The sequence below is a fragment of the Caretta caretta genome, chromosome 2 (genome assembly GCF_965140235.1).
Source record: "Caretta caretta isolate rCarCar2 chromosome 2, rCarCar1.hap1, whole genome shotgun sequence".
In the NCBI taxonomy this organism is placed as follows: Eukaryota; Metazoa; Chordata; order Testudines; family Cheloniidae; genus Caretta; species Caretta caretta.
This window is the reverse complement of record NC_134207.1, coordinates 105,867,092-105,888,062: the sequence shown is the minus strand read 5'-3', so window position 1 is coordinate 105,888,062 and position 20,971 is coordinate 105,867,092. Positions and strand designations below refer to the sequence as shown.

General features: G+C 43.7%; 1 protein-coding gene across 2 annotated transcripts in view; it reads left to right on the top strand.

The window, feature by feature from the left end:
* The first annotated feature begins 10,570 nt into the window (after positions 1-10,570).
* The window catches only part of SCGN (secretagogin, EF-hand calcium binding protein), a 54,069-nt gene continuing 43,668 nt past the window's right edge, over positions 10,571-20,971 (top strand). Inside the window, exons 1-2 of one of the 2 annotated variants that reach the window (XM_048840052.2) lie at positions 10,571-10,770; positions 11,649-11,719. In XM_048840052.2, the coding sequence (XP_048696009.1) occupies positions 10,689-10,770; positions 11,649-11,719 (153 nt within the window). In that variant the 5' untranslated portion in view covers positions 10,571-10,688. The remainder of the gene's footprint in view (positions 10,771-11,648; positions 11,720-20,971) is intronic. The other variant, XM_048840053.1, reaches the window with a different exon arrangement.

Below are 20,971 nucleotides of genomic sequence, written 5' to 3'. Positions count from 1 at the left end.
AATGATCATTTTAATTAGATTGATACTGCCTGGAAAAGGACTGCTGTCTAGCCAAATCCAATTTGCTTTAATTTAGCAGAGGAGTAAAGTTAACTCTCTAATCTCTGCTGAAAGACAATGTTACAGAGAGGCCAAACATTAAAGACTTGTCTTTTTTTTTAGCTTGTTTAAATGGAACAGAATCAGAGATTGGTGCAGGTGAACCATATGGAAGGTTTTCAGCTTCCACCTTACTAAAATTAATGTTAAAGCCTAGCAGATTGATGAAATAATTGTCATTAAGAAAAACTGTGACGGCAGCCTTGGCTGAGTAACAAAAATCAGCATATGATCAGCAAAAAGATTTGACTTTTGCTCCCTCAACTGCCCACAACTTTGTGCAGCTTTGCAAGTTGTCTAAGTGTAACAGCAAAAAGTTCAAGAACCTGGGCAGAAATTAACCAGGGGAGGGGGAGCTGGTGGTGATGGGAGGGAACTCCTCCCCCACCATAGATGGTTGGTGATAGGGGGACAGATTTTTCAATATAGAAAAGGAGGTGATTTAGGAGACTCTCAGTGGGGCTGCCTATACTTCCTCATCGGGTGCTGCTCACGGTTCAGGTACAAGACTGGAAGTCCCAGAAACTCCTCAGTCAGAGACCAGCTCCTCCTCCTGCCCTCTCTCTCTCTCTGCAGGTTCCCCTGCTTGGTGAGTCCTCCCCACACTAACCAGGAAGAGAGGGGGTTGCTGCTAACCACAAGCCAATGAGAGGGAAGGGAGATCGCCAATACTTTAACCTAAAGAGTTGAATGTGAGCTCCCAGTGTGATGCTGTGGCCAAAAGAGCTAATGTGATCCTGGGATGCATAAACAGGGGAATCACAAGTAGAAATAGAGACATTATTGTACCTCATATTTGGCACTGGTGCGACCACTGCTGGAATACTGTGTCCAGTACTAATGCCCACAATTCAAGAAGGTTGTTGATAAATTGGAGAGGGTTCAGAAAAGAACCATGAGAAAGATTAAAGGATTAGAAAACATGCCTTATAGTGTTAGAATCAAAAAGCTCAATTTATTTAGCTTACCAAAGAGAAGGTTAAGGGCTGCCTTGATTATAGGCTGTAAGTGTCTACTTAGGGAACAAATATTTAATAAAGGGTTTTTTAATCTAGCAGAGAAAGGTATAACACAATCCAATGGATGGAAGGTCCAAAAGCCTAGTGGAGCGGATGAAGATTGATGTCAGGAAATGCTGGTGGCTGTATGTGATATGTGGGTGATCTTTTGCTGGAACTCAAGTTGTGGCTACAGTCAAAATTGGATCATCATTTCTTTAACTAATTAACCCATCACCCCTTCCATTCCATCCTTATATCCACATGATTTAGAGGTTTCTATTGGTCACCATCCCCAAGCACCTGGATGTCTACCTTCAATATAGTACATTTAAACAAACAAAAAATGCCCACCCTAGCATTGTGTTACTGGGAGCTGTGCTGGAGGGGGACAACAGGACTCAGGGTGGGACTCAAGGACTGCAAATAGGAAGCTTGTGTCCATCTTAGATTTTTGGTGGTGGTGCAGGGGGAGAGAGAGCATCTTTTTTCAGGATAGAACTTTATCTCCAAATTGATTTTCATGGGGGGTATATTTAATCTGTTGTTTTGATTTAGTTCCCCCTTCAGTATATCTTTTATCTGCTTCTCCAGCATTCACTTTTCTGAAACTCTCGAAGACCCCTTACCAGGCTGCAATGCTTTGTTCATACCATCTCTAACTCCAGCTGCTTGGAACAGCTCATTTGCCATAAACACTTCTGACTGCTCTAATTTAAATCATACGATGTGAGGTGATTAGTGCTGGGAATTGAAACTCATGCTCCTTACAGTATTAATACACACAAAGCAGGTAGACCTGTACTTGACAAAAATTACCAACAATCATTGCACGCTCATTAGGGAGGCAAAATCAACTATGCTGAGAGGTACCAACGCTAGCATCATCATTATTGTTTTTAACCACTGCAAGACTCAGGGTACCTGCTGAAATTATTTGTTTTGGGAAGCTAATCTCATTCATACATCTGCAACTTTTACTCTCTTTCAGATACTCTGTGCAAAGCAGAGAGCCAAATTCTGACCTCAAATCTATGTGCTGAAGATGGCCCTAATTCTCCTTCTGGAGACACAAAAATATGAAGCTGATAGTTAGCTGGGGATCCTATTGCCCAATAACAATTTATTTAAATGTAGCTCCTTGTTCTGTTTGAAAATTATCAACAAACAGACCTGGATTTTTACTCACATTTTCTCATCTGCAATTACTGGATGAATCCTTTAAATAGACACATTTTAGCCTATGGGTTGCTCGCAAATTATTTACTGTAATTATTACTCTGACAATTTGCTATTGGTAATTCACTACTGCGCTTTGTGACTGGTCACCTTGTGAGTTACATGGTATTGCTTCTGTTCCCTGACTGGAAGAGTCCCATACCCACAAAGAGATTTCAAGACAGCTAGGCAAACACTTCCAACATAATTACTCATGCAATAACATTTGTATGGGGCCTGAGCCAACCCCTGCTGAAGTCTCTGTGTATTTGAGGAACTTTCTCTTCTTGCAAACTTGATTGCAAACAAAACATTTGCTTGTGTGAATTTTCTAGAGAGGGTTATGACTACAGTTGAAAAGAATTATTATTACCAACAGTGCTCAGCAGCGTATAATCACTCTAGGTCAAGAGAGTCTGTTATGGAGAGTTTACAGTTTTGACTACAAAACAAGATAGGCAATTCAGAGGAAGCTACAAGAAAAGAAGTACTTGTGGCACCTTGGAGACTAACAAATTTATTTGAGCATAAGCTTTCGTGAGCTACAGTCTATAGCTCACAAAAGCTTATGCTCAAATAAATTTGTTAGTCTCTAAGGTGCCACAAGTACTCCTTTTCTTTTTGCGAATACAGACTAACATGGCTGCTACTCTGAAACCTGTCAGGAGGCTGTCACCTTAGTTAATTGTTTCATTACCCCTGGTGATTAATTTTCTTAATTTATAATTAATTTATATTCACAGTTCTGAGTAAAACAGATATTGCCATATATTTTTGCAGTGTTATTCCAAAGTTAATGATAATTGTGGTTACACAAAAATACTTTTGCTCAATATGGTCAGAATGAGAATAGATCCCAGAACTTCGTAAGAACCAAAAAGGCTCTTTGTGATTTGAAGTTTAATTGCTATAATTTCAAAATAAACCAATAAAAGAAACATCTGAACTAACAATCTGCCCTCATGAAGACTTAATGGAAAAATCTCATACTGCTAAATATTATTATATTATCTTTCCATCTATTTCTGAATAAAAAAGGATAAAAAAAGGTGTAGATTTCAAAATATTAGAAATATATCAGTATGATGCAATGGGACAAAATATAGTTATTTCAAGTCATTTGGGCTTAGTTTTAGTAACAACTGTTTTGAAATCCTTTATCACTACATCTAGGATGTAATCCACAGACAGGACATGACTTTTGTTATAAGATTATGGCACCACACAAAAAAGGTTTATAGGAGCGATATTTTAATCTTAAAATAATCCCAGTTTTGTTTCAGATGCTGCAAATCTTTAATCCTATGGCTTTAGGTAATGTCTAAAATAAATGTAAAACAAAAAGGATGGGTTACTCACCTTACAGTGAGTGGAGCTCTTTAAGATGTGTTGTCCCTATGTGTAGTGTACTTCAGGGTGCGCATGCAGCCCAGACCAGAGAATTTTCCTTAGCAGTGTCTGTCTAGAACCCCACTCTCCTTGTGCTCCCCACTGAGGTGGGGGGAAAGGGGCTGCCAGACTGCCACTATCTAAATTCCTTCTCTACTGCAGTTCCCAGCAAGGGGAAACCAGGCAGTGGGGAAAGGAGAATGGGTAGTGGACATACAGGGGCAACACATCTTGAAGAACTCACTTTACTACAAGGTGAATAACCTTTCGTTCTTTGAGGAGCAATTGTCCCTGGGTTGTGCCTGTCAGTTGTCTCATGAGTGGTGTTTCTTGAAGGAAGCAGGCGCCTGGAGTCCTATGACACAACAGATTGCGGAACTGTCCTGCTTAGAGAGGCATCAGAAGCAGCTGCTTGCAATAGTGCATAGTATCTAGTATAGGTATGTAAGGAACTCCAAGTTGCCGCTCTGCAGATGTCAGTAATAGGGACTTCTCTAAGGGAAGCTACCCATGCTGCCTGAGCAAAAGTTGACTGCATTCTCACGTGGCTATCAAAGAGACATTGTTCACCTTGTAGCAGAAGTAGGATGCACACTGAGATGCATTTCAATAGCCTCTGTGAGGAGATGGCCTCTCCTTTTGTATGTTCCATGAATGAGACAGAGCCAAGGGAACTTCTGAAATGATTTCATTCTTTGCAGGTTAAAGGCAAGAGACTTACACGTGTCAAGCGAGTGCTATGCTGCATCTTCCCAGCTACATTGAGGCATATGGTAAATCACAAGTAGATGGATAGTTTGACTGATAGGAACCAAATCCCTAAAGCCACCTATAAAATGTTTTAAAACTATTTACAGAGAGAAGCTGAGGAAGTCAACACAAGCACTGAAGCTGACCATGGTTGTCCAGCAGCTCCTTTTATTCCCTCAGGGCAGGGCAAGGCAAGGGCACGTGTGCGGACCACACAGACACTACTAAAGAGGTTCTCTGGTCCTGAGTACATGAAGTGAATGCACAACCTGAAGTGCTTTGCACATAGAAACAACCACTCCAAGAAAAACCTGCTTTATTAAAAAAACCGAATATACGGCAGATGTACTCGAGTTGTTTTAAGTCTGGTGGTGGTAAACCCACATTTCAATTTATTCCTCAAAAATACTGTATTCTGAAGAGCACCCTGCAGAAATAAGGCAACTTGTTGGGAGTCCCTCTATTTTGGTCCATATAACTCCATACACTTTAGAACCACTGATGTTCTGCTGTGTAAGTTTTAGGGCAGGATGTTAAAAGCCTATGTAAAAGGTCCCCCACTCCTGAATGCTAAGGCTCTTTGGGGCTGGGACCAGGGGACAGCTGGCAGATCTGCTCCTATACACACCCTCTGACCCTTCAGCTGCTTCCCTTCCCCACAAATAAGGACACAAAGTCCACTCCATTGATTACGGGGAAGATTTTTCAATGGGGCAATGTTGAATTCCCTGGTGCCCACCAGCATTATTCTGGCAGAGTGGTAAGAAGAGCATTTGGGCCTTACTGCATACCTGTTTGAATACATGTTTAATAGTGCTATAAATTAAGAGCCATATTCTGAGATCCTTCCTTGCAGCAAGTAGTAACTTACTCCACAAGTACTCCCCTCCCCATTGACATCAATGAGACTCCTCAGGTAATAAGTAGCTACTCATCAAGAGAAAGATTATCTGAATCTGGCCCCAAAGAAATACCTCAGGCCTCCAACTCCATTCCTTATTGAGTAGCCTATATCAAAAGGATTAATCATTTTACAATTACACCTTAAATGGATGGCACAGTTTTATAGTCTATTTCACTATACATTGTTCAGCATCTTTAGTACTTGGTTTTTTTTAATGACATTCATGTGGTCTTCCATGATATTAGAGATATTAAGAAATTGCTGTGGGATATTTTCCCAAATCTCTTGTGTGCCTTCCCTTTACCCTCTCAACCTTCCTGGGGTGTCTTTGTCACCTTTGGGTGCGTACGTAAGATTGTGTCTGGAGTGCAGGTTGTCCAAATGATGATTCTTTGTATGTGTATTTGTTACTTTAGTGCTTCTGTTTGACAGCTCTGGAGACTGGTATCCCGTATTTACCACTGAACAGGCACAGCAGAGTGAGTGGCAGCATCCTCATACTGCCCTGCCAATGGGCCTGAGCTCTGACCCAGAGGGACGATCTCCATGAGAGAGAGGTTAGTTCATATTGAGTACTCATTCATACCCTTTGGGATGAGGCTGCCAAATAGGTCCAGTTGTGGTGGTGGTGTGGTTTGTGATGTGAAAGCTTTCACACTGTGAATTGAACCAAGGGATTGAAGCAAAGCTCATTGAAAGTTAGTGAAAAAACTCCAATGGGCTTTGGATCAGGCCCTTAAACTGCCAAGCTCTTTCACAGCGCAAGCCAAATACAAGGCCAACAAAATTATCTCCTGACGACACTACACAGTATATTAGGATTTGTTTGTGCTTTTAAGGATTATGGGTCCATTCAATTTTAGTTAGTTTCTCTTGAATTAGTTTCTTTGAGGTGCAGCCTCAGATATTCCTAGAGCCTTCATTGTGTTTTTCAGTTTTTATGGACAATATTTTAGGGGGAGGTTGTATAGACTAACCAGCTGAGTCAGCAGATATGGAAGGTGTAACAAATGCAAGGGTGCGCTCCTCCCAGGAGAGCAACTTCATGCATGCTGTTGCGATGGCAGCGGTTCCTCCATGCTGAAGCTAGACTGCATGGAGTAAAAGAGCCGGGGTACAGCCAGAGCTGAGATCAGGAAGGGCCTGTGCAGCGAGAGACAGAAGAAAAAATGGCGCACCACGTCAGCCACCTATACACAGAGCCAGCACAGGCCCTGGGGATGGTGTGTGTGCATATGCCAAATTACCACCCACCCTCTCTTTCTTAATGATCAAACACCAGGGTGCCTGGGGAGTGGGAGGAAAGATGGGGTCCGAAGCAGCAAATCTTCATCATACTTGCTAGAAGCTGTGCCCAGCTGCAGCTCCTTCTCCCTCTCCCTCCAGATGGGACTGGTTGGAATAACGGCATCTCTCTCCACTACTGTGTTGTGGCATGTTCCCAGTTCTTTAATTTGAGGTACAATGAACCTGGCCAGCCTCCACCCCACTTCCTTCTCTCTCCATGACAGCCAACCCACCAGATTTCCCTCTCCAGCAGCTGCACACACTGGAGGGCCTGAAAATATGGCTGGCCCGATTGAGTAGAGAGGCTGAAATCTCAGATAAAAGTGAGACCAATGGACAGGTGTGTGGATCGAAGTTTTGACAATGGGAATAGGGGCAGGCAGACTGCTCAGGAGTGGGCTGGACCAGTCAACCGAGGCTAAGCATGGTTCTGAGGTGGTGGGAGGGGACCAGCCCCGAGGTGGAGGGGTTAGACTTTGTGGGGGTGGGAGGTAGAACAGATGGTCAAGCAGGGATGGAAGGCAAGGCTCACAGGTAGCACTGACCATGCAGTTCCTGAGCTAGGTCTCAGGAGGGCTATGAAATCGGGAAAAAAGTCATAATCTCTCCCTCTCATTTCTTACCCTCAGCAGGAGACTTATTCTGGCAGATCCCAGCTTGTTATTTTCATGGTCTCCACCCAGCTGGCATCCTGGATGGGGCCCTCGAGCACAGCTAAAGAAAGGTAATTTTTCAGAAGTTGGAGGAGAGGGGCAATGAACAGCTGTGATGCATTGATGTTATGATCAGATAACTGGGGTGTGGGAACTGATAAAGCTATTGGATAACACTGAAAACAACAAGAAAAGATGTTCTTTTAATTGAGTCCTACTCCTACATTTAACATAGCATCCTGGCAACACAGAGGAGACTTAAGAGATGGCGGGAATAATTGCAGTCCTGAATCTCTGAGCCAAGCTAAGCTGTGGGGACTGGGAAAGGGAGCTTACCCTACACTATGTTGTTTTTCCTATATTAACATTGTCTGTGCTGACGTGGAAGGGGTGGGGGAGCCCATGTTCTTTCTCCTCCACAGGCAGATCACTGATAATACTCTAGGGTGGGTAGGTGGATGTTGCTGAAGAGTGAGTGCCATCCATCCCCAAACTGTACAGACTGTGCCAAGGTTCAAATGACTATGGAGTTAGAAAACAGTTGACCATATGGTTAAGGAATCAAGTGGATCACTCTTGCCTCCTTCCCCTTCTAAGCCTGGACCTGATTTGTTGGGGCTCTGGGAGGTTTTGAAAGGACAGCAGCAGTTACAGGAAGCAGATTTTACCATCCCTTGTCTACTCTTTCTCCTGTAATGTCACAGCTAGGGAGCCAAGCTGCTGCCTACAGGACCAGAAGAGGAAGTTAGGAAATACCCTTACGGAGAAATCCTATAGAAAACTATTAAGTTTCTGTAAGTTCTTTGCACTGTCCTATAAAATGTACTAGAGAATTATAAATATGCTATAGAATTCTACAGGATGGTTAAGAAACCCTATGGAACGGATCTCTTGTCTGTATTAAATTCTGTTGGTTTTAAAGTAATTTGAAACCTTAATAACTTTCTATCGAACTTTCTTGGCTTTGTTCCTATTAAATTCTATAGACACTTTCCATAAGAATTACAAAATATGGTAATATTTTCTTTAAATCAACTAAAATGGGTTTATAAAGACCAAGTTTAGTCTCCTAGGCCATCGATAACGGCCGCCTAGTAAATGTTTATGGAAGAGCCATGCTTTTAAAAGACAATTAATAAATAAGTAGCAAATAACTTTTACGGAGATTTGTTTAAGGCTCCTTCTCTGTGAGTAGACAGAACAGGGATCCCGCCTAGGTGTGCCTGGACAGGAGGAGTGCCTCCCCCACTGCATCATTCCCCTTACCCTGCAGAAGCCCCTTATAAGATATCTTACAGAGTTTGAGCCCTGCAGTGTGATTGAGCATGCCCAGGGAACTGCCACTCTGCTACATCAGCCTGAGGGAATTTAGTGGGTAAGTGAACATTGGCTCCAGAGAGCCATTTCAGGAACAATGGCAGGTGGAACTATGGGTCCATCAGGGGCAGGAAAGAGTCAGGAGCGCCTAAGGCTGTGCAGAGGCATGGGGGCCTATGCAGAGATGGCTAGAGATCTGGGGGTCCAGAGGGCTGAACCCCATTCAACGTCCATGTAAGGGAGAAGCAGAGGCAGCCTTCCTCAAAGGAGTGATCAGTTAGAGAATGGTGGAGTGTCCAGTCCTGATGATGAGAAGACCTGTGCGGATACCCCCAGACTGCCTGATTTATCTGTCTTTTTGCCGAATGCTCCAGTTCCAGGGGCTCCCACTTCATGGTGGGGGCCTTTGGCTGAGGCTGCTTACAGCCTAGGCACTCCATTGAACATGTCAGAAACCTTTTGTCTAGAGTACAGTGCGGAGACCACAGTCAGCTGGCTGGGATATAGTTGTAATAAACAGCTTTCATGCTGTCAATTAAATGCCTCTGCTGTATGGCAGCTACTTTTTCCTTCCCCTACTTAAACCAACCAAGTGGTTTTATTCAATTACCTAAAAGGTTAATGGGCTCTGGTAGCTTAGAATAGGTCCATTATGGATCTGAATGTTATATTTATCTAACCGATTGGCCACAGATTAAAAACTTGTAATTCATAGGTGTGATATCTCTAAAAGCAAGTAATTTGCAGGTACAGTGTTCCCTGTGTGACCAGCAACTTCTACTGAACAAATGCACGCAAAGATTTTCAAAAGCGGGGGCCTAAAGTTAGCCTCCTCAATCTGCATTTAGGCGTCTAGCTACGTGACTGGCAGGATTTCCAGCAGTGTTCCCAATGAAATCAAATATATTTATAAATTAAGACGATGAGAGTTGCTGGGTATCAGAACTTTTGAAAATCTTGTGACTTACAAATGAGTTCTTTAAGGGCCTGGCCCAAAGCCCATTGAAGTCAGTGGAAGTCTTTCCATTGATTTCACTGGTCTCTTGCTCAGGCCCTAACAGTCAAACATTAGCCACCCATTTTTGATATTTGGCAGTGCAATTCTCCCTCTCACTTCAGCATAGATGTGACTTTAATTTCAAAGAAGAGTGGGAGAATCCTAGTAAATACTCTGGAACTTCTTTTTATAGTTTTGGTTTCAAGGGAACTTTTTGGAGTCTTGTAGAACATTTTTCTTTTAATTAAAACTCACATTTTTCATGCAAAATATAATTTAAGGAGCCCCTTCTGTCCCCCCCAAAAACCCTCATGGACGTGTATTTTTCAGAGTAAATGGATGTCTGTGCAATGCCAACATGAAGGATTCTAGTTTTAAATCAATCCTCCCCCTGCTTCTAGGTGTACTTGAATTTCTAGGTCTACCAGTGTTTGAATAAAATACAAAAATGTGCAAACCAAAATCAGTCTTGCAAAACTGTATGCAAGAGGACTGAGGAAACAAGCATTGGCACGGGAAAAAAAATAGACCAAGACTTCAACAGCACTGTACAGACAGCTCCAAGGGCTAGGTGCAGTGTATGCAGACCACACACATCCCCCTAAACAGGACAGTCAGGTGACTTTGGTGGGCTTGGGATCAGGCCCTTAGGGAAGAGCCACTGTGAGAGACGCTAAAAAAGATACCCCCCAGCCAGCGCTCTCTAAGTGGCCCTGCCACCCTGTATGGAGCAGAGCAGAGCAGGGGTCAACAGGGAAGCAGTTTCTAAGAGCCCCCCATGAAGTTAGCGGTGTCCTCCCTTTGCATCCCTGCCGCTCTCAGATACCAGAGAATGAGGGGGGGGTTGATTTTTAACTTGGGGGGGTGGGGTGGGGAGTTCTCTTCCCCCCGCCTCCCAATGGCTCAGCCTCCGCCCTTCCTCTCACCTGGGCCCATGCGCGGGAGCGCAGGGCGTGTCTTCCCGCGGGCTCCTCTTCGGAAAACCGGCCGCCCCTCGTCAGTCGCGGGGGGCAGGCAGAGCCGGCGGCGCGCTGCAGGGACCGCGGGCGGGCAAAGTTCTCTCCCGCCGCAGCACCATGGACAGCAGCCCCCTGGAGCAGCTGGACGCCGCCGGCTTCCTGCGCATCTGGCAGCGCTTCGACGCCGACGGTGCGGGAGGTTCGCGCGGGAAGGGAGCGAGCCGCGGGGTGGGGGGCGCTGAGTGTCGGGCGAGGCAAGGGGTCCCGGGCCTGGGAGGACGGATGAGCTGGGCGTGGGGTGGCTTTCGGTACCTGGGCTGCAGGTGGCTGTGTCTGCGGGACTCCCTCGTGAGGTAGCTGGGGCGTGGTGCCTAGGTGTGCACGCCCCGGGCCGGTGTGATGCACGTGAGTGTGGTGTCTGAGTCTGTGTCACCTTGAGCTGGGGCTTCATGTAGGTCGGTGACTTACCACGTACTTCTGTGCTGGCCAGCCGTGGCTGATGTGGCCAGCGCCCCTGATAGCGCGCAGGCAGGTCGATAGCATTAACAGCCCCGTGCAGCAAGAATCAGGACAAATGTCCTCTTTGCACACCAACGACGATTTTTTTTAAAAAAAAATCAAGTACTTGCTGAGCATCCACCAGCACTGAGTAGCTGAATCAGTCCTTCCAGGAAATCCTGAATTTCCACGGGTTGACCTTATACACATAAGGGGGGGGGGGGGGGAAGAAACAATAACTTACCTTGCAGAGAATGCACTCAGTGCACAAAACATTTGTCTACTATGTTACTACTACTGCTTCTTTCTTCCTTTTGGCCAAGACCTTTGCAATATAATAAAGAAAAATTAAAAATATTAAAATGCTAAGAATTTGAATTAAATATAACAACTGTCAACTTTAGGCAATGTGTCATAAGATAGGAAGGATGAACAGACTTATTTAGGAATAAAGGGAACATTGCCCCACCTTGGTACAATTTCTATAGACATAAAAATGGTTCTATAGTATGTAAGTTGTGGTTAGAGTTAGAGCAATAATTATGTCTGATCAATAATGTATGTTTTAATTGTGTTTAGACAATGGTTACATAGAGGGGAAGGAGCTTGATAATTTTTTTCATCATCTGCTGAAGAAACTGGGCACATCTGTAAGTACTTCCCAAATTACATGCATATGAAGATAAGCACAATTGCATTTTTAAAGGTTTTGTACTTTTTGCTCTGTGACTACTAGTTTCCTTAGTGAGAGCAAAGATAAAAGGTTTTATTTCCTCCTAGCAACAACAGGTGCTAGGAGAAACAGGTGCAATAACTCTACCAGTATTAGAGCTGTTTATTTTCAGTCCAACATCTGTTACTCACTCCAAGGTTATAATTTTGGCACAAACCAAATCTCCTCTTTGAAAGCTTGGAGGAAAATCTATTTAGATGAATAAAAATGGAACTAAAGCTCTTTAATACAGAATTTAGTCTTGGAGGGGAAAGTAACAAGTATTTATGCTTGATTCAAACCAATGCTGGTTTGTTAATATGATCACTGACTTTGGAAATAAAACTACTATAGAACTCTTCCTGCATTAATTTTAACCAGTGCTTATGACAAGTTATGCCTTCATTCTTAGAACTGGCTAAAGGATAATCATATGAGTCAAACATATTGCTCATAAGATCAAGACTTGTGTATATTTGTTTAGTTTGGTTTGGTTTGGGTTTGGTTTTTTTGTAGCTCTGTTTCATGCTATTTATCAGTGCTTCTCATCTTATGCTGTCCACAAATCAAAATGTACAAAAAGTTTTATGTTAAAATCTCCCTTTCCCCTTTATCTTCAGTTCATACTTTGTCTTTGAATGTCACTATGTGCCAGAGAGAACTACTGCCACTGAATATATCTGTCCTAGAATTTGCACAACGATTACATTTAAAAAATTATCTTTTCACTACATGGTCAAATACAAGAAAAAAAAGTCAGCATCTCTTAAAATAGAAGAAATGAACACAAAGCAAATAAATGTGAAGCAACTCCATTAAATAAAAACAGATAATAAAACAGGAAAAACAGGCTAGTTAAATCTGAACAGATTTCTGACTGCAACGTGCAAAATTAAGAATGGGGGTCTTATATACTCCAATTTGTAATTATTCTAAACAAAAAGGAACTTTTGTTTCATTTGCAAAAAGAATAGTTTTATTATGAAATATTGCTGGCATGTATAGAAAAAGAATTTAGATAGAAATTGCATAAAGGCAGAGAGGATTCAGAGATGAGGAACAAGAATGATTATGGATATTGAAAAATTCATGTGAAGAGAGGTTGAAAAGACTGTGATTATTTATTTTAAAAAGGAGATGAAATTGAAGGCTTCCATTCTCCCTGTTTCATAACATAAGAAAAAAGGGCATTCAATGAAACTGAAAGGTGGCATATTCAAAACTGATAAAAGTATAATTTCACACAATGCAGATTTTGACTAGAATTCATTGCCATCGGATGTTATCAAGACCAAGAATCTAGCAATATTCAAAGAGGGATCAACATTTATATAGATAAGACTATCTAGATTTATAACAATGCTAAAGAAAGTATTGGAAGGGATATGAGACTTCAAGCTTCGGTGTTTAAGCCAACCTTTAATTATGAGTTGTTAGGAGAAGAATTTTATCGTGCAGATTATCTGATGTTTGCCTGCTCTGGGGTTTCTTGCACCGTCTTCTGAAGTGTCTGGTGCTGGCCACTGTAGTACCGGACTAGATGGGCCATGAGACTGCTGCAGTATAGCAAGTCCTATGTTTCCGTGATTAGGTATTGCACACAGAGGTCTATGTGAAGTCTGTTTTGACTTGAAATAGGGCATTACATACCAAAACAGTAGTGCACAGAAACTAGCATGTACAGGGTTCATAATGAAACATATTTTTCCCTCTGTTCAAGAAGGTACATAATGACAACTCTCATTATTGCCAAAAGTTATGTGTTCAAATGATTTAATTTAAATCAGCCTGCTTTTCCTTTCTGCATCTCTCATTTTCTATATCTACTGTTGCTATTATAAGAAAAAGTTTCACATAAATAAAAACCCTCTGAATTAAATTTAAGGAACAGATTATGCCACACTTACTCATATGGAGAGTAGTATCTTGCTTTGCACAGGAGTCTGAATGAAATCAGTGGGACCAGTAAGGGGCTACTTAATAGTGAGGGTGCCAGTAGACAATATGATCATGCGTTGACTTGCATCCCTTCCCCTGATATCCACCATTCAAGAAGGATGTTGACAAATTGGAGAAGGTTCAGAGAAGAGCCACAAGAATTACTAAAGTTTTAGAAAACATGCCTTAGATAGACTCAAGGAGCTCAATCTGTTTAGTGTAACACAGAGAAGTGTAAGGGATGACTTGATTACAATCTGTAAGTACCTACATGGAGAGCAAATATTTAATAATGGGCTTGTTGATCTAGCAGAGAAAAGTGTAACACAATCCAGTGGCTGGAAGTTGAAGCTAGATAAATTCATAATGGAAATTAGGCATAAATTTTTAATGGTGAGAGTAGTCTGGAACAATTTACCTAAGGTCACAGTGGATTCTCCATCCCAACATGACAATTTTTAAACCAATGTTGAATGTTTATCAAGAAGATATGCTCCAGGAATCGTTTTGGGGAAGTTCTATGGTCTGTGTTATAATCTGACCTCCTGTGTATGATCACAATGGTCCCTTCTGGCCTTGCAATCTATCGTCTATTTTCAATTCTAATTGTTTAACTAAGGGCAAAATTATCTCAAATCTGTAGGGCAGTATTCAGTCTCATTATTCTGCTTTTCCTGCCTGTGTGGATCTCCCATTGAGGCTACTGAGAAATACTGAGGCTGAGTAAGTCTGAGAGTAGAATTTTGTGCTTTGTTTGGAAGCTCCTCAGGGGAAAGGACTCTTAAGCATCGTGAGCATTGTAGCACTATATATGAATGACTTATTTTTGTATAATTATCATATAACATTATGTTTACCCACCGTTTTTCTTTCTGTACACATCACCTATTGGTTAGTCTCTAAGGTGCCACTAGTACTCCTTTTCTTATCACCTATTCTGTAAATGCTTCCTACTGATGTGTGAAGAACCCCTTCCCACAGTGGAAAAAGTCAAGGGTCCCCTTGGAACTATTTTTCATTACTCTAAAGAAACACCTGGCCTACTGATATCAGCACAGGACTGGGAGTTAGGATCTCTGCATTTTAATCCTAGTTTTGACACTGATTCCTTTTATGGGCACTTAACCTCTATGCCTCTTCTACACTCTGGTACAGAGAGACAATAACACTTAATGACATACCTTGCAGACACATTACAAGGATTAATTAGTTACTATTTCTAAAGTGCTATACAAGTGATAAATAACATTATCAGCTCTGGAAGTTGTCTCTGCTTGAATAGTGAACAGTTTCATAATTATATTTTTTCAACCTCCGCTCTCTAAGCTATTATTTTCCCCTAATGACCACTGTAGTCTGCAACTCTGTTATTTTTCCCAGCTACATCTTCGTCTGACATTAAATGCAAGGGCATCAAAGCAGCTGGGGAAACAATTAAAGACAGAGTCTATGAGCCACTTGAGAATCAGATTTGTGGATTACGATCATTGGGCAAGAAAGAGGATTCAGAATGTGTCACTAGTGGAGATGGGTCCAAACCAAAGTCTTGAATCTAAATATCTTTGAACTTTTGGGGGTGTTCTGAAACAAAGGAAGATATGAATTTTGCAAAGGACCCCTAACTGTATAATGGGCCAAACCCAATCCCAGGTCCAACCCCCTTTTACTTATCTAAATTTGAAAAGCGATCAGGTCACACAGTTCTACCATAACTCCTTTGATTTGCAAGTAGATGTAGCTTAATGGTCCACTTCACCTTGAATTGTCCCTTGAAATACGTTACCTACTTATGCTAAACAATCTCTTCAAACCTTGTATTTAACAGTGACACTTCAAGTTAGTTTCCCAGGGCTGAAGAAGAGCTCTGTGTAAGTTCAAAAGCTTGTAGTGACAGCTTCCCTTGTAACTTTTAGCCCAGTTACTAGCGTATTCATCTGGATGTGGGAGACCTGGGTTCCATGTTCCCCCCTTCCCTTCCTGATGTGGAGCAAGGATCTGAATGTGGCTTTTCCCAGTTCTAAGGCTTTTCCCAGTTCTAACCACTGAGCTATGGAATAGTCTGATGTGGAGCTCTCGCCTATTGAAGCTGGTTCACTGTGGACAAATCGTTAAATATGCACTTGGCCAGAGAGAGAAGTGAAAGAAACCATAGTCCAGTGGTTAGGGCACTCACCTGAGAGATGGGAAACTCATGTTCAACTCCCTGTTCCCCATCAAGCAGAGGGGAGAACTGAACCTAGGTCTTCCATAGCATGGATGAGTGACCTAGAGGTTAGAAGGGAGGCTGCCTCCTCCTTCCCCCATCCATTGTGTGAGTTTGCGTGTACTCTGACAGTGCCTACTGAAGTGGGCCCTGTATACGACACAGGGGAGGGAACACTTAGTTTAAGGATCCTGCTGGAGCTTATGCTTGATGCTGCTGCCCTGCCCAGTGATGGGGTGCACTAGGGGAAGGGATTACTTGCACCATCTCAACACATTCACGCTAATGGACTCAGCTATGATATAGATGGCTGCACTTCTGGAGCACTCCTGTCCAGAAGCCTAAGCCTAGTGAAGCAGGGGAGGGCATAATCATGTTATCTCCTCAGTGCACCAGTCTGACTGGATGGACTCATGCCTATGCTAAACCTGTAGAATGATAGAGCACACTCCCCACAAAGCCCCAAAGGCATTATGCCTGCTCATAGCCTCCATAGCCTTGTTGTAATTGTGCGCTTCCTCCCACAATTTGTTATTTCAAATAGATCCCTTAAGGTGTTCAGACATTAAGTAGTAAGTCATATGAATTAAGGCTTATATCCAAAATATGAACTAGCCTCAAAGCCACCCCAATACTATCTTTCCTTTCCACTTTCCCAAAAAGTCACTGGTAGAAAAGAACATCACAGAATGACTGAAATCTGGGCTCTGGTGATTAGAGGAAACAAGAAGTCGAAAACTCCTAATTGAATGAAAACACCCTTCCTGTATCCCTCTCCAGACTAAACCAGTGGCCTATTAGCTCAAGCACCTCAGCAGATCTCAGCTATTGCATATGTATATTCATGTATATATTTGACATATCTTTTGTCAACTTTGACCGCCTGGACCTATTCCTTTTTCTGTTCCTTAGTTTTAAGGCAAGACATTGCACGTATTTAGAAGTCTCTGCAAAAACAAGCTAAGAATACTGTTGGGAACAAAAAATAGACAAAAATGAATGTTTTCTATATTCAAAGTCATGTCTAAAGAAGACCAGGCTAGAGAAAATAAGCAGAACAGCAAGCTTGTCAAAAGCCAAGCCACGCAAACTAAAAGGTGTAAGATCCTTGCTTGACCGATAAAGTCTGCTGCAGGAAAAAAACATTTCCCATGTGTGAACTGGTGATTGATATCGAAAGAGGAAGAGGAATGAGTGTAAATCCAAGACGCTGCAGCAGGGGTGGGCAAACTACGGCCCTCCAGATGTTTTAATCCAGCCCTTGAGCTCCCATCGGGGAGTGGGATCCAGGGCTTGCCCCGCTCCATGTGGCTCTCAGAAGCAGTGGCATGTCCCGCCTCTGGCTCCTACGTGTAGGGGCAGCCAAGGGGCTCTGCAAGCTGCCCCAGCAGCTCTCATTCACTGGGAACTGCAGCCAATGGGAGGCACCTGTAGACAGGGCAGCGCACAGAGCTGCCTGGCTGTGCCTCCATGTAGAAGCCGGCGGGGGGACATGCCGCTGCTTCTGGGAGCTGCTTGAAGTAAGCACTGCCCAGAGCCTGCATCCCTGACTCCCTCCTGCACCCCAGCCCCCTGCCCCAGCCCTGATCCCCCTCCTGCCCTCCAAACCCCTGGGTCCCAACCTGGAGCCCCCTCCTGCACCCCAAAACCCCAGAGCCCACATCCCCAGCCAGACCCCTCACTCCCCCACACCCCAACCCCCAATTTCGTGAGTTTTCATGGCCCGCCATACAATTTCCATAACCAGACGTGGCCCTCGGGCCAAAAAGTTTGCCCACCCCTGCACTATAGTGATGGGGGGTATAGAAAATGTTAAACTAAATAAAGGGCCAAATTCTCCACTGGCACAACTCCCCTGTAATCACTGGAGTTATTCCAGTGGAGAATTTGGCCCAGTATATGCAGGAGTACATTACATTCCAACTAACTTTAAAATTTTCTAGTTTTAAATCTCTCTTCCTCTGGTAGTTTAAAATAAAGAAACCAATACATTATATATATTTTTAATGTAATATTTAAGGAACTAAGACTAATATAGAAAAGATGCTTGTTCTAAAGTTAAAATATATATTGTCACAGTGCAAGGCCACTGCATCAGTGTTCCCCCTCTATAGTCCAGTGAGAGCACCCACTCTCAGACCTTTGGCTCGCCAGTAGTCTCCTCTCTTGGGAAGAGACATGTGTCTCACTCCCTCCTGGCTGGGATTATTTCCTGGCTGCACAATTCACTGCCTGCACCATGAGTTCCCCAGCAAGTCAAACTGCCTAAGCAGGTCTGCTTTGTTTTTCTCCTCACAGGCTATAAAAAGCGTAATTGCCCACAGTTATACAATACCACACAGCTTTCCTAAGCAAGCATGGTTATTCTTAAGGTGAAAGCATTAGAGAAAATATATTAAAGTATTAAAAGAACTTACACCCATGCTAATTAGCTTACTAGAGATCACCCCCGAGTCTTTCAGCCTCACCTAGGGCTTGTTCTGCAGCCATAAGTTCATAACAACTATTAGCTCAGAATAAGCGCACCTATGAATCTCAGAGTCAGTCCTACCATTTGGGCCTCTGACCTTGTCCTCATGTAACAGGTGATCAGCAGACAAAAGTTCCCCTCCTCAGGGCAGAGCTTCAAAAGGCTGAGCTCTTGCATAACCTGAGGGGGTAACATTTGTATGCGCCTCCCCCTTGAGATTTCCTGGGAAACCCACTTAATTTTAAAAGTTCACATGGTTTCAAGTAGTCCTTTGAAGCTCATAACGCTTCCCCAAATTTACGTTAGTCATGTTTCCCGCCTAACAAGTTACATGCAGTCCCACAATAATACATTAACATTTGCATTTTTAATACAGTAAACTCCTAAAATACTTAAACTTACTTCTGTAGGGTTTGTCTGGGATACTGCTGGAAGTTGCCATTTCTGTCATAGGTATATAAGTCCTGATTTCCAGCATGACTTTAGTTCCATTTTTGTGCTCACTGTTTTTTTTTGTTTGTTTGTTTGTTTTTTGAGTGGAAATACCTACTGGTTCGTTTTCCACCCACAATCAATTGTAGACACAGTTGGTAAGAGCCGGTACACAGCCGACCGTACCGGCAGGGCCACTGATGATGGGGACCAAAACGGGCAGCTTCTCCGGGGCCCGGCACTTTAAATCACCCACAGAGCCCTGGTGCTCCCAGCTGCCACCGCCGCTACGGCACCAGCAGCCAGAGCCCCAGGCCCTTTAAATCGCTGCCAGAGCCCCGGGGTAGCGGTAGCAGCGGCCTAGAGCCCTGGGCCCTTTAAATTGCCACTGGAGCTCCAGGCGGAGCAGGCCATGCAGCGCTGAAGAGCTGGCTGGGGGAGTGTAGCCCCAGCCCTGCCCCTTCTGCCCAAGGCCCCACCCTTTCTGTGGCCCTAGAGCCACCCCCCCAACCTTGCTCAGGACCCCGGCTGCCCTGCATACCGTAAGTCCCTTAAGTTACTTTCACCCCTGCAGGTGGTCATATATATGTCTAAGATTTGTGGAGAAATAAATTGGGCCATCAAATATTTGTGCCCACAATTTGTGGGTGCAAGTAGAAGGCTAGCTTTTTTTAAAAAGAGGCTATTGTAGGTACTCTGCATAGGGGCACTTAGCATATGGCAGATTCAGGCTCTCACGTGAGTTCAGTTCTCACTGGCTTCTGTGGGAGCTGCATTGACTAAGATCTCAATCCTGCATCTGGCTCCATGTGGACACAGGGCTTTGCATGCATGGAGCCTGTTAAAGGATCAGATCCTAAGGCCTGGTCTACACTAGGAGTTGAGGTCGAATTTAGCAGCGTTATCTCGATTTAACCCTGCACTCATCCACACGACGAAGCCCTTTTTTTCGTCTTAAATGGCTCTTAAAATCAATTTCTTTACTCCATCCCCGACGAGGGGATTAGCGCTGAAATTGGCCTTGCCAGGTCGAATTTGGGGTAGTGTAGATGCAATTCAACAGTATTGGCCTCCAGAAGCTATCCCAGAGTGCTCAGTTGTGACTGCTCTGGACAGCGCTCTCAACTCAGATGCACTGGCCAGGTATACATGAAAAGGCCCTTGAACTTTTGAATCTCATTTCCTGTTTGGCCAGCATGGCGAGCTCACCTGCACAGGTCACCATGCAGAGCCCATCATCACAGGAGACCATGTAGTCCCAGAATTGCCGAAGAGCTCCAGCATGGACCGAATGGGAGGTACGGGATCTGATTGCTGTATGGTGAGACAAATCCGTGCTGGCAGAACTCCATTCGAAAAGACGAAATGCCAAAATATTTGAAAAAATCTCCAATGGCATGAAGGACAGAGGCTATAACAGGGACCCGCAGCAGTACCATGTGAAAATTAAGGAGCTCAGGCAAGTCTACCAAAAAACCAGAGAGGCAAACGGCTGCTCCGGTTCAGAGCTCCAGACATGCTGCTTCTGTGATGAGCTGCATGCCATTCTAGGGGGTGAATCCAGCACTTCCCCAACCCCATGCTTTGACTCCATCCCAGGAGTGGGAGGCAACATGGAAGCAGGTTTGGGGGGCGAAGAAGATGAGGAGGAGGAGGTTGTAGATAGCTCACAGCAAAGAAGCGGAGAAACCGGTTTCCCCAACAGCCAGGATCTGTTTATCACCCTGGACCTGGAGCCAGTACCCCCCGAACCCACCCAAGGCAGGCTCTGGACCCTGAAGGTGGAGAAGGGACCTCTGGTGAGTGTAAATATTATACATGGTTTAAAAGCAAGCGTGTTTAATGATTAATTTGCCCTGGCATTCGCAGCCAGTACAGCTACTGGAAAAGTCTGTTAATGTGTCTGGGGATAGAGCGGAAATCCTCCAGGAACATCTCCATAAAGCTCTCCTGGATGTACTCCCAAACCCTTTGCAAAAGGTTTCTGGGGAGGGCAGCCTTATTCTGTCCTCCATGGTAGGACACTTTACTACACCAGGCCAGTACTATGTAATCAGGAATCATTGCAGAACAAAGCATGGCATCGTATGGTCCCGGTGTTTGCTGGCATTCAAACAACATCCGTTCTTTATCTCTCTGTGTTACCC